At 36.6% G+C, this 13673-nt stretch overlaps 1 protein-coding gene across 1 annotated transcript in view; it reads left to right on the top strand.

The window, feature by feature from the left end:
• The window catches only part of map1b (microtubule-associated protein 1B), a 114008-nt gene extending 106386 nt beyond the window's left edge, over positions 1-7622 (top strand). The window contains exon 7 of the mRNA XM_048595112.1: positions 1403-7622. Coding sequence (XP_048451069.1) covers positions 1403-1558 — 156 coding nt within the window. The 3' untranslated portion in view covers positions 1559-7622. The remainder of the gene's footprint in view (positions 1-1402) is intronic.
• Positions 7623-13673: the final 6051 nt, after the last annotated feature.

The following is a 13673-nucleotide window of genomic DNA, read 5'->3' on the forward strand; positions in this document are numbered from 1 at the left end:
CAAGTCAATGAGGGCGATACCAATTGGAGATTAAAATCACCATCACTGTAGACCCTCAGTGCACAGACATGGAAATAAATGAAGAATAGCCAGAGAGAAAAGCAACAGTGAACCTCAGATGAGGAGGCTCTTGAGGTTTGAGGCATGTAAGAATGAAATGATCAAAAAATGATGTGTTTAAAAATGAAGTATTCAAAAAATGTTCAAGAATGAGTATATGATGGTGTTTGAAAGTGAATATTTCAACACCAGCACAGTTGGGGAAGGGCATGTGAAGCCAAGTGCAGCAGCCTCAAAATCAATGATGCATAGAAAGTAATTAATGTAAAAAAAATCATTAATACTTCAGCATCCAATCAGACTGTGATTATTAATAAAAACTAACCATAAGAAACAGGATCAGAAGTAAGGTGTTTGTCACGGTGAGCTTGCTCCACCTTTCAACAAGATCATGATGATGGCCTTAATTTATCAGTGAATTGATCGGCATTATTTACAAGATCGTACAATGATGACAGGCAGTCCTTCATCAAGCCTATACTGTCATACTCCTGAAGCATCCATTTTCTTAAGCTGTTATCCACTCACAGTCATGAAATTTCCTTTGCAAAGCAATGCTAAAAATCCTTTGCCAATTTAGAGAGGACAAACACTGGAAAATGCATCTCCAATCCTCTTCGATAGTCAGACTAGACCAGGAGACCACATGAGTCTAGGCTGACACCCTATCCTGCTCATTTTGTAAAGTGAAGCTCATCTGCTGCCTGAGTCATCAATCACTGCTTTATTCATTGATTAATGTTGATTCTTGGTCCATTAGTACCTCAAATTTAAAATTTTGATCCTGCTTTTCAAATCCCTCCGCAAATCCCTCTTTATCTCTATATACTACTCCTGCTCAAATCTCTGCACTCATTCCAGCCTGTTAAGAGTCCTGGGTTTACTTTGTTCCCCCATTAGTAACCGTTTGTTCCTTCTGTGCCTTGGCCCTGAGCAACACAACTCCGTCCCTCTCCCCTCCATATTTCCCTCCTCTTTTAAGACACTCAGTGAAATTTACCTCTTTGGCTAAGCTCTTCATGATTTGCCTAATATTAAATAATTCAGTTGGAATTTTATATGAAATTTCACTCTTGTGAAATACCTTACAGCGCTTTTTGACATTAATGAAATTGGGTTTCTGCTGCATTTTGTAAGATGTGATTTCTGCTCCAGCCAGGAACTTATTCAGCTCTGCTTTGAGTGTTAATAAAGGGTCAGTATCCACTGCCGGAGCTGGCAACATGTTTTAAAGACTTAACTTTCCTCACATCTTCATAACTGATGTAATCGTGATTAACTGTGACTCTGATCGTTTCGTAGATGCAGTAGAGTTTCATCCTGGTTTTGTGTTGGATTTTAGGTTACTCTAATCCCAACCCATGACTCTGAAGTCATGCGGGAATGGTACCAGCAAACTCATGAGAAGCAACAGGACCTGAACATCATGGTACTAGCGAGTAGCAGCACTGTTGTCATGCAAGATGAATCGTTCCCTGCGTGCAAGATCGAATTGTAACTGGGAGTCCCATAAAACCAGAACATTCAACCAGTTGTCTAAGGGGAAGCACTCAAATGGAAATTTTTAAAAAAAAAAGTGAGGGAAAGCAGACATAAATGAGTGTCTGCTGAATATTGTACGATAGATTTGTTATACAGGTCACTAGCGTGTAACACTTTCCAGACTATTTAGTTCCTATGCTAAGGCAAAACTTTCGTATTCCTAAAAAAGTAACAACAGGGTTTAAAATACTTGAATCAGCCAAGCTCCGTATCTATTACATTTGTGCTGTGGTTGATCCTGGTTCAGGATTTTTATGTTTTGAAGAAACTGATTTAGTGAAAAAAAGTTCCATGATTCTTACCTGTGGGAACAGAACTTTTACACAAAAATAAACCACCACAACTATAGTTGAAACGTGTGAAATTTAGCTTTTTAATGACTACAATGCTGTGCAAAGGCAGTACACAACTCCATGTGGTAATGCAATATGTGCTAAACTCACGTATTTTGAACCCTATTCACGTAACCAGCCCATCCACCCACCGTAAATTAATATGCAGATATTTAACTAAGGCATGTTCCCTGTGTACCAGCTTCTTGACAGGTGTAATTCTGCATATGAACGTGGCATATTGCCATTGAGCCTTGATAAAACTGCATGCTTATAAAAACAGCTAATATACTTAAGCAGAAACCAAAGGAGTTGGGAGTACACATACTAGTCATTTTGCCTTAGACAGTGACTTGAATGTATTGTGATCTTGGTTGCACTTTTTTAAAAAATGAGGCAGACAACAGATCAGCAGTGAAGATCAGTATAGGACAGTAGTTTGGGTAATGCTGTGAAGTATGTGGGTGTGAATGTGTTTGTATGTGTATATGACCCTACAATTTCCTTAAGACCAGTCATTGCATATGTTAAAATGTGACGTATGCTTTCTTTTATATTTTTTTTTAAGCAAGCACAGGTTCAGGTGGAATAGAAATATTGGAGAAGAATCATTCCAAATATGCAGAAAGTTTTCTTCTTTTTAAGTCACGTAACATATTATTGATAAGTAGCCTCCGTTCTTGTTGCACAAGTTAGTTCTTTTTTAACCAAAAACATCAATTGAGGTTTAATAGGTGGATGCATTATGTTGATTTGGGCAGAAAGTGTGGACTTGTAACTAGCTAAACCATTGATCACTTATAATTCTAAAAATCACCTTATAGAAATCCTTATAATTTAATATTACATCTAAGTTTGACACGGTCTGATAATGTGCAGTCACTAGTGTAATATTGTTAATGTTGTACAGTCCAAAATTGAATTGTCTATTTTAATTTCTATTTGGAAAAAATCCAACAGTGGAAAAGCATTTTGCCACAACTTCTTCAATTTTTTTGTACCTGCACAGCATTTGTAATCGTAAAACTTTGTTTCACCTGGAGCCCATACACAAGACATAATTGTACGGGTGTAAGTCTAAGTATGTCAGACTGTGCGATGAACAGAATTGAGCTTTTTGTCATATGAAGGGTTTAGAAAGGTTGAATGCATTTCTTCATGTCTGTGCTTGACTTGGGTAAAACCTAACTTGAAAAGTGAGGGAGTACAGTGTCAAAACCTGGGAGCAACTCAAAAAAAAATTTCATATTGGCTAAAAAAAAGTGCTGCTTGTTTTGGAGCAAATAAAGTAGGCAATTTCAAAGTGTATCATGTTTTGAATTTCCAATTAAAGATATTGCTATTGAAAGTATCAGAATTTTTGGAAATTAACTTCCAGTCAGGTCATCTATCAGCTAGCAGTTCAGCATCCACTGAGCAGTGTAATTAGAATCTACATTTGCCATTTAGATATCAAGACAATTGCAAATACACTCTGTAAAGTTTAGTCATACTTTGTTCCTACTTTCCTAGAAAAACTAGCAAGGAAGCTTGTACATTTTTGAAGATGATATTTTTGAGTTGAAAATGCACTTACTGTATATTTTAGTAAATATATTTGGTTTGTTGAAACAGGGAATATTCAATTTAGGAGAAACACAGGTTAATAACTGGTCAATCAATGCTTACAGGTTCAAACAAGTCATACTGGGATCTAGAATTAGTTATATTAATCCAATAAATAGTAGTGCTGTATAAAACTCAATGCCACATATAATGTGAACATGAGATGTTAATGATAATCTGAAGCCCATTATCTTCTGGTGGTTTAGATTCAGTCAGATATGCTTACTATTCCATGATTTACGGTTTCCCAGTTAAAAATCTGAATATCTGAGAGCATGATACTGTCTACATCTTTGTGAAAAGGGTATACTTTTCTTTTGTGCCAATATAACAGCAGTTTCTTTGAAACATTTGCAGGTATCCACCTCCAGCCAAAAGTCTCATTGGATTGTGGTATCATCAGTTATTCTAATTTGAATTCTATATTGAAATTTATAATTGGGATTTAAATATTATAGCCCCCTAACTACTTTGTGTAAAGCAAGGATACCATATAGCTAGTGTGTACACCTGCCATACAAATTAGTACTTAAAACACGGATCATTACTTTTAATTGCCTTTTCCACCTGACACTGATTCACCGAAAAAGAAATACATGAGGACAGTGAAGGCTTACTCATCTTTTCATAACTCTTCATATCTAATTTAACTTTCTTCTCCATTGTGGTCAAAAATATCCACTGTTGGATCTAACTAGTGAGCCTTAGTCTGGAATTAGATGACCCTTGACCCCACTGGTTGTAACCTTGTCAGACGTAAAATTTAAATAGCTGCTTCCCCACAGATATGACCTCATTTTTGTACAGTACTTTTTTTTAAAGGAAAAAAAAGCTGATTGTTTTATTTTTAAATACTTTATGTGAACAAAAGTGTAATGCAAAGTTGTTTTATCAGAAAATGAAAGCACCGTTATGTTTGCACTGTTTTTGTACACAGCTTTCCTAATGTGGGCAGGCTTCATTAGAGTCAAATTTTATCATGTGGCTTCAGACACTGAAACTTATGCAATATTACATTGTATTATAAACTTCTGTTATTGTGGTATTTTATTTGAAGATATTTTTCCAAGTAGGTTATTTAAGAAGGATTACTGAAGCACATGGTTTTAAATTATTTGTTTCTGCTATTTGAAAACAAAACACCTTTTTTTAATTTTTAGCTTCTGCAATTAACGCCAAAACTCCAAGAAAATTTTAGATACTCTAAAAGTGTTTGTTTTGTATCGGTATCGTTAAACGCCAGCTAAGTTAAATTCCTTTGAAAGGACGCCGTCACCCTTGGTATCCTAATTATAATTGTGGAGAAGTTTAAAAAGTCAGTCACCATGCATTTTATATTTGACTTGTTTGAGCTGCTCAAAGCTGCTACTGCCTGAGACTGTTATTGCCATGCCATGGTCCTCTGACATACTGTGCTACAGGGTGAGAAATTCAACTCCACATTCTAGCCTTCTTGTTAGTCACACTGTCAGGACAAGGGGCAAATGAAGCCTTCAATGTTTCCTTCAAAGACAGGAGTTTTAAACAAATCAATCCTCATATGCTATTCTTACATATCTTCTACCGATTGGCTCAAGAACAGTGCAGCATAGGCTGGGAGCACGTAGGAGGTAGGAGACATTTTATGGAAGCCCAAATGTGACATCAGGCCACCCACCTTCTCTTTGTGCTCATTGCATTTTTGACTAGCATAACTTCTCAAATCATGGAGAAATACAAAAATAGTTCAAAAGATTCAAGCAAATTATTGAAATGGGTTCTTCATACAGGGGATCATTCTTGGCACAGCTTTGAGAACAGACATGAAAAATGTGACAGCCTTGGTTTTTTGACTCCAAATTCTTAGTACAAAACAATGTTACTAGTATTAATTTATTTGAACACAGCAGTTTTGAAGATTTCGTTCCATTACAGTCCATAGCTTTCTGACTGTACAAAATTATAAACTGTGAGGTCAGAGTTACCGAGTTTCTTTTTTAAATTAAACTCATTTCAAGTTGGATAGCTCTTTGAAAGACTAGCAAGGCATGATGGGCAGAAAGGCCTGCTTCTGTGCTGTATGGTTCTCACCTGGAACCAAGGGTTAAATTTAAAGATTTTGTAAATAAACTGTTCTAATTTATTTTTTTTAAAGGAGTTTGTTATGACTGTTTCAGATAAATTGCCCTTTCCTACAATTCTTTGGAATCATAACGAATTCTCAAGGTAGATGGATGTGTTATCATGTGTTAGGAGCATTAAAAGCATTGAGAGAATGTGCATGTGGCATGCTGTTTTATTGATGTCCCTGTATAAAACGTTTTTGGAGACTTGCTCAAAGTTCCTTTGAATGCATCTTTACACTTTCTCAAATGGTACTGATTCAGAGCTGTGTACTTATTTGCCCAGAGCAAGGTGCAGAAATGCACAGAGAAGTACATGGATTTTACTGATGGTACACTTTTTCATAGGGGCTGCATTTCTTCAAATGTATTGTTGTAGTTTTAAAGCTGAACTTCCCACAGGTCCCTTCCCCCAGCTCTACCCTTTCATTTATTTTTTCTGAAAAGCAGTAGAATGTTCTGTATGAGTCACTTTTTTCAGTGTAGAGATGAAACATCAAAACCTGGCTTTCAGAAAAGAGATTCAAAGCATGAAATTAAGATGTTGACAACAAGTATGGAAATATGGAAAAGGGGGGTGGTAAAGCTCTGACAGTCAAAGTGTGCATTTTGTAAGAAAAAAGACAGCAAGTTACATTTAATGATTGCACCCATGTTTTTTTTTGCTGTTTCATGTTTGTATTTCATGCAGACATTAAGATCATGTTACTGAGTTAGATAATTCATTGTTGTGTAATTGTGAGATTGCACTATGGTAATAAATGTCAATATTAAAAGGAGCTTGGTAAGAAGTCAAACTTTTGTGCCGTGGAAGCATGGAACCTTCATGGTAGATTTTATGAAATTAGTTTAACCTGAATTTAACAATTCATTGTATTTTTTTGCTGTGATATTGTTTAAAAACCTTCAAACTCACAATGTCAGTAAGGTGAAAATGATTGCGTACTTCTTTCTGATGGTTCCTACAGACTTTGAGGATCAAAGAACTAGCTGTGATGAGTTGCCATAATAAAGTGGGTTTGAACATGTTACATTCCAACAACCAATCATTTTTTTGAAATAGACAATCTGCTGATATCCTGCCGTGGTTAATTTTCTTCCAGATTTATATACTGTATCCAAACTAACATACTAGGCTCTGATGAAACATTTGTTCACAATCCACTTGCATGTTTAAAGTTTGCAATGCCACTCATTTCCACCTTACTACAAACAGGTGCCCGTTAATGGTATTTGTGGATCAAACGGGTATATGTTATGAAATTTGTTTTAATTATAAGAACAATTATGTACATTAAAATTGTGATAGTAAATATGGCGAGGGAATTGCTCACTTTTAGAGATCAGAATGAATGCGTGTTTGAACGTCTTGAGTGTATTTTTAAAATGAATCTCATTATAAAAGTCGAATTTTTTGTGAGGAGCCACATTTGTAGCAGTGACCATGATGATATGTCAGTTGATTTACTAAGTGATACTGTTTATGGGATGTTTGTGACATTACAGAGTAATAGTGACCAAAAACTGTTCTTGTCTAATGCCCGGGAAAGTGACTGCAACCAATCCTGTGACTGCCAGCAATCTTGTGACTGTCCAAATTTACTCTCATCCTTAATTTACAGATGTTCCGCTGATGACTTGTAAAAATGAATAGACTGCGAACATAAAATGTCTGCTTAAACACTTGCATGCAGTTTTATCTTCCAAATATGGAAAGCACCAGCCTCACAGCTGGCTGAGCAGCAACTCACAATCCTCCCATTATCTGAATAATGTTTTATGTGTCAAACTGCAGCTGTGTATGGTATTTATGTCTTATAATCCTGCAAAATTCTAACCAGTCATATCTAATGTAGAACTTAGTTTTCAGTGAAAGTATTATGTAGTGCTTTTCAGATATTGTGTGCAATATCCCCTGCCACTGGAGTATTTGATGTAAAGGGAACAATTAAATTAAAACCCATAATAAAATTAAATTCGACAATTGGGTTATGTTTTTTTTTTGCTGCAATTCTTGTGTAGTATGCACCAAGTGTGAGACAATTCCTTTATTAGACTGAATAGGGAAAGAATTTTTCCTTTGCTTAGAAAATCAATGATGCCAAGGATCTCTGGCTTTTCTCATTCCAGGCAGCAGCTTAAATCTTGTATCAAGTAAAAGGGATCTTTAGGCATGAAACAGTCCTATCACCTGAGCAGATAAGCAGCCAATAATGGAGCGGTATTCATACTGCAAACCAAAAAGTTAACGTTAAGTACCCTTCATGAGCATAGAGACATTGATAGCACCTTCTAGACTTCTGCTTTATTCTGAATGTGTACAGACTCCAGAAGTAGCTGTCAGTTTCACTGAAGCAATGACTAAGGTAATGGAACCTGACAGGTGTCTGGACTATTCCAAAATTTTGAACTGTTAGGTCAGTTGACAATTCTTTGAATCTAAGTCAGAATATTGTTGCATCAAACTATACCCCAGGATTTGAAGTCTAGAATGACACTTCAGACCTGGATTGAAGGAGAGGCAGTTAGATGTGTCTTCTTTTGAATGCAATGTTAACCCAAAGCCTAGCTTGCGAATTCCAGTGAATTCAAACAGTTCAATGGAAGATGAACATGAAGTTGTCCTGGCTAACATCAATCAAAAGTAATTAATAGGAAAGTCTTATCTGTGTGATTTTGAAACACTTGCTGACATAGTAGTGACTGTATTTTCAAAGCTACCATTGGCTTTAACATTCCTAAAGACATGAGTTTAACATTAATTTCTTTATGACGTTAATGTTGGGTATTCAGAGCTAAAGATGACTTGAAAGCCTTGCCTTCATAATCACAGGACATCTCAAAACAAATAAGTATTTTTTCAAGTGTAGTCAGTTTTGTGATGTAGGAAGTGCAGAAGCCTGATATGCAATAGTATAGGGTCCTGCAAACAGCAATACGTTAATGTCCAGGCAAACTGTTTCTTTGTTCAATGGTGGATGAATAATGACCGGGGCTGACTCCTGCACCCTTCTCAAAAATAGTGCTGTAGGATCCTGTACATCCTCCTTAGATGGGGTCCCCATTCAACAGCCCATCTGAAAGATAGCACCCCTAACAGTGAAGCATTTTGTAGTGGAATTGGGCAGATTTTCTGATGGGCAATTCACCTGCCCAGGACCTTGTACAAAAGTCTCCAATTCTTGAGCTGGAATGGGAGATGTTAGACTGTTTAAAAACTCGTCTAACACTTGGCTAACTATACAACTGACCACATGACTAGATCCCCAACTGATCCCCACCCACCCACTTGACACTAAGACACTGAAAAGCTTTAGGACTTAATCACTTAACCAAATACAGCAGTCAGTGCTGGAAAAAGGGATCCACCCTGATTCTCTTTGCAGGTGGCAATATGGATTACTGCACTGAGTGGATCCTGCACTTGATATTTGGCCAAAAAACAATTCCAGGTAAGTGGACAGTTTTCTGTCTGATTGGTATCATAGGAGCTTTCACTCTAATTGGAAGATTTGGACCATGATCTGAAGTGTTGAATTGCCAAGAAAGCTATGCAATGTGGAGGCAATCGAGAAATTTAATTTGACTGCAAAATTAGAACTAGAAGACACTGGTTTCAAGTTACAAATCTGAGCAAAGGGGATACCGATTTGCTGCAAAGTTTTGAATTGTGGGTTTGGAGGAGAATGAAATGGATCAGTTAGACAGATAAAGTAACAAATGATGAAGATCTGAGAATGAATTTCTTGTATGTAATTACAAAAGGCAAAGACAGGCCAGGGCACATTTTAACAGGAGATGATCCAGTAAGAGACGTTAAGGGAAGTTATCAAGGAAGAGAATATCGAGGTTGCATGGCTTGAGAAATTAATTATTGGAAAATTAAAAGATTGCACAGAATAGGTGGACATGGAGGAGCCTCTGAACCAAAGAATTGCCTTTGCCACATCGTGATGGGAATGAGAGAATGAAATACAAACTAAGAACTTCTGGAGGACACATTAAACAATGGAGATATGAATGCTAATGTATTATCTAGAATATAACATGATTGGGTAGGTTGTAGATTAGAAGGTATAGATTGACCAGTAAATTGGCAATTTTTTGGTCCCTGATTTGGGGATAGCTGATACAGCAGGGATGTAATATTAAAAGATTAATGACTTAACACCATCCTCAAGTTAAAAAAAAAAGAAAGGAGCCTCTAAAGAAACATTTGACATTTCTTATTAAATGATCAATGTAATTCATCCCCAGTTGTTAAAAAGAAAGCAAGTGGTCACTTTATGCTTTACAGAAGATGTATCATTCAAGGCCCTTCACTGTAACATGTTATTTCAAGATAGCCCAGGGCTTATGGGCTATCATTAACTAAATGAGGCCTGGTGGTACTGAATGATTTACAGATAAAATGATTTACAGATAAAATGATTTATTGATTATGCTTTTTAGACCCATATTCTACCATGGTCATAATCTCAAGCATTATAATAAATCGAAGGTAAGTACTTAAGTCAAATTGAGCTGCTACTTCAACTGTAATGCTATTTTGTGTTGCAAGTTTCACATTCTCATCTACCCCTGATAACCTTTGATTCCGTTACGCAACCTATTCCCACCTTAAAAATGACTGCCCCTCCAACGCCTACAGATGCAGAGTGTTTCAGAGCCACATAACCCTCTAAGAGGAAGAAAAACTACCTTCATCTCTATCCTGAAAGGATGACTTCTAATTATTAAACAGCATCCCTAGTTCCGGACTTATGCACAAGTGAAACATCCTTTCTACATCCACTTTGTTAAGATTGCTCTGGATCTTATTCACTTCAATCAAGTCACCCCTCACCTTTCTAAACCCAAAGGACATAACACAGTGTGGAGCTGGAGGAACACAGCAGGCCAGGCAGCATCAGAGAGCAGGAAAGTTGATGTTTCAGGTCAGCACCTAAAGAAGGGTCCCGCTGACTGACTCCAGCATCTGCAGTTCTTACTATCTCCAAAGGACATAAGCCCAGTCTGAGCAACCTATCCTCACAAGCTAACCCACTCATTCCAGGTATCATATAGTAAACAATCTCTGAACTATCTGTAATGTAGTTACAATCTTCTTAAATAAGATCAAAACTGCACACAGTACTTGAGATGTGGTCTCACCAATACCCTGTACAACTGAAGTGTTACATCCTTACCTAAATGTCCAATTTCTCTTTTAAGAAAAGGCAGCATTCTATTGCCTTTTTGATTACTTGGGTGGTGCCCCACAGTAACTGTGATCAGGGAGAAGAGGGGAGCTGGATCATGGGAGGACCACAGATTACAGGTGGAGGTTGAAAAAGGACTTGCTGGTTCTCTTGGTCCCCATGGAAAGAGATATCTTGGCTCCCTTCCTGGCTGGTTCGCATTGCTATGTTAACAACCACCGGTCTTCCATTCAAACTAAATCCAAACTTAAAATACCCAGTAGGGCCCTGATGACGTCAATTGATTTTCTTTTAAATTGCAACAAGGGAGATCAGGACAGGAACGGAGTAAGTTCTGCGTTCTATTTGAACTCATCACCTTCTCAAGGGTCAAGAGGGTTGGCTATAAGCACTCGCCTGTTCAGTGATTCCCACATCCCATCAATGCAAAAAGAGAAACAGTCTTCCAATTTACAGAAATTAAAAGCCATTCCAAAATGTCGACTTCCCAGCCTAGTTTTATCCGACAGTGTCAAAGGACAGAGCAAAGTAACGAAGAAAAATTGATAACCACACAAATGTTTTATCTCTCGTGATAATTAAAATTATAAGAAAATCTAGTGAATTGCATTTCCTCTTTAATAATTTAGTTCAGCACTCACTCTCCTAATAATTTAATGGATGACATCTAATTCTGTTAATATAAGATAAAAGTGGACTGCGGTAACAATAATTTGTATGGTTCAGTACTGTCAGAAACAGAATAACAAGGTTTTATTCCTCTCCTTGCAATTAGTCTCACATCGATCTGCTATTGACTGATTTAACTGTGAAAGACGATCTATGTTCAAAACAAAAACAATTGTTGATCCTTTCAATGTATGATTGTGTTTAAGAGAAATACTTTAAAATAATGTTGTACCACAAACTGGTTAGAATTGACAAGCTTGCTATAGCGCAAAGGTGTCAGTGAAATTTTGCAAAAGCTACAAAAAAGATTGGGAGCTGAAAGGCTGACTCCTGCTCCTAACTTGTATTCTCATATTGAGAAGGAGTATTAGCGTGACATGTCTGTCTAAAACCTATCATTGTAAATAATGTAGTGTCATCTTACAGATATGTAAAAATCCACAATGGTTTCCAGTAAAGTTGCCTCAAAATAGAAATGCATTGATTTAAAACATTGATTAATTTCCATGCAGACATAATTTTCAATTAATGACACACTATTTGCTTTAAAAATCTATTCACTACTGAAAGTTGGTGAATAATTTCCAATTTAAATACATCTTCATCAATGGGAAATATGCTGAAATTTATTTATCTGTATTTTTCATTCTGAATAGGGTAACAGACACGCTCATTCATTTATAAAGAATTCAGATAAAATTAGCATAAAACTGCCCATGAATGCATTGTGATGTCCTAGGGAGATATAAATTACTTTGCTAAAGCAAGTTCTTTCCATTATTTTTCAACTTGTCTCCTGCCAAATTATTTGTAAAAAATGTTATTTAGATAAATGCAAACCATTTGTTAGATTTTTTAAAACTGTGCAAAAACCTGAGTTTCTCAAGTTAGCATCAAACTTCTCTAAAATTTGTAAACTGCAGTAAAGAGATTGGGAAGATACAAATCCTAATTTGGTTCTACTGACGGACTGCAAAGTCACTCCTTATTTTCACAAGCATAATTCTTTCATTTTAAAAAAGCATGTCTCTAGAGATTACACAATGGAAACTTATCACCTCTGATACTTTTTTTTAGCAACATCTTCATATTTTGTTTTCTTTCTGCAGTAGTATTAATGAAGTTGCAAGTAGCATAAGTTGATTTGAATAAAATTTGAATTATTCTTTTAAAATATCCATTTTCCTTTGAGGAATTATGGGAGAGTCAGGCACAAGATTAACACAAGTCTCGTTCTCACTGTTGTATGGCTGACTCCCTTAGTGTTACTCAAAGAGTTGAATTTTCACTGTTTATCACTGTTTTCCCAAGTTTTAAAAGTATTCTATGTCGGAGAACAGTTGATCTTTTTATTGAACACATCTATTGAAGTGACTGGCGAACCTATCATGTATGGAATAGCCTAGGGAAATGTTTTTAATGTTTTAATTTGAACAATGTCATTAACTGTGCGGGTTGGAATTGCTTGCCAATCCCGCAGTCTCAGCAACTAATGTTTTCCTAGCCTGCTCTAATGCCCAACGTTAAAAGTTTACTCATGAGACATATATTCAACTTCAATTTTCACTTCCCTATATGTGACCCTCTGAGTACTTTTTAGAATCAAGGACTGTCATAGAATCATAGAATCCCTACAGTGTGGAAGCAGGCCATTCAGTCCATCGGGCCCATACTAACCCTTAAAGAGCATCCCACCCAAACCCACGCCTTCCCTATAATTCTGCATTTCCCATACATAATGCATCTAACCTGCACATCTTTGGTGGGAGGAAACCAACGCAGACATGGGGAGAATGTGCTAACTCCACACAAGTCACCCAAGGCTGGAATTGAACCTGAATACCTTGTGCTGGAGTACTATGCTGAACACTGTGCCACCCCATTCATTAGCGTTTTTCTTTTTTATGTATTTTACAATTGTAAACGGTGAATTTAAAGTGGCCATTTGATACTATTTTAAAAAAATTTCTTCAAACATGTTCCAGTTTCAGTTGTCAGTGTGGCAATGTGGTCAGACGGTAGAAATGCTGTCATTTTGCTACATTGGAGGAAATCCCCTTGCTGGATAATGGGGGGATGGTGGGGTATTCAGGAGATCACTGATTCACTTTTTGTTTAAAAATAGCAATACCCTAGTAATGATGAGAAATGAAAATCCAAAA

Source organism: Rhincodon typus, chromosome 3, assembly GCF_021869965.1.
Source record: "Rhincodon typus isolate 14 chromosome 3, sRhiTyp1.1, whole genome shotgun sequence".
NCBI classification, from domain to species: domain Eukaryota; kingdom Metazoa; phylum Chordata; class Chondrichthyes; order Orectolobiformes; family Rhincodontidae; genus Rhincodon; species Rhincodon typus.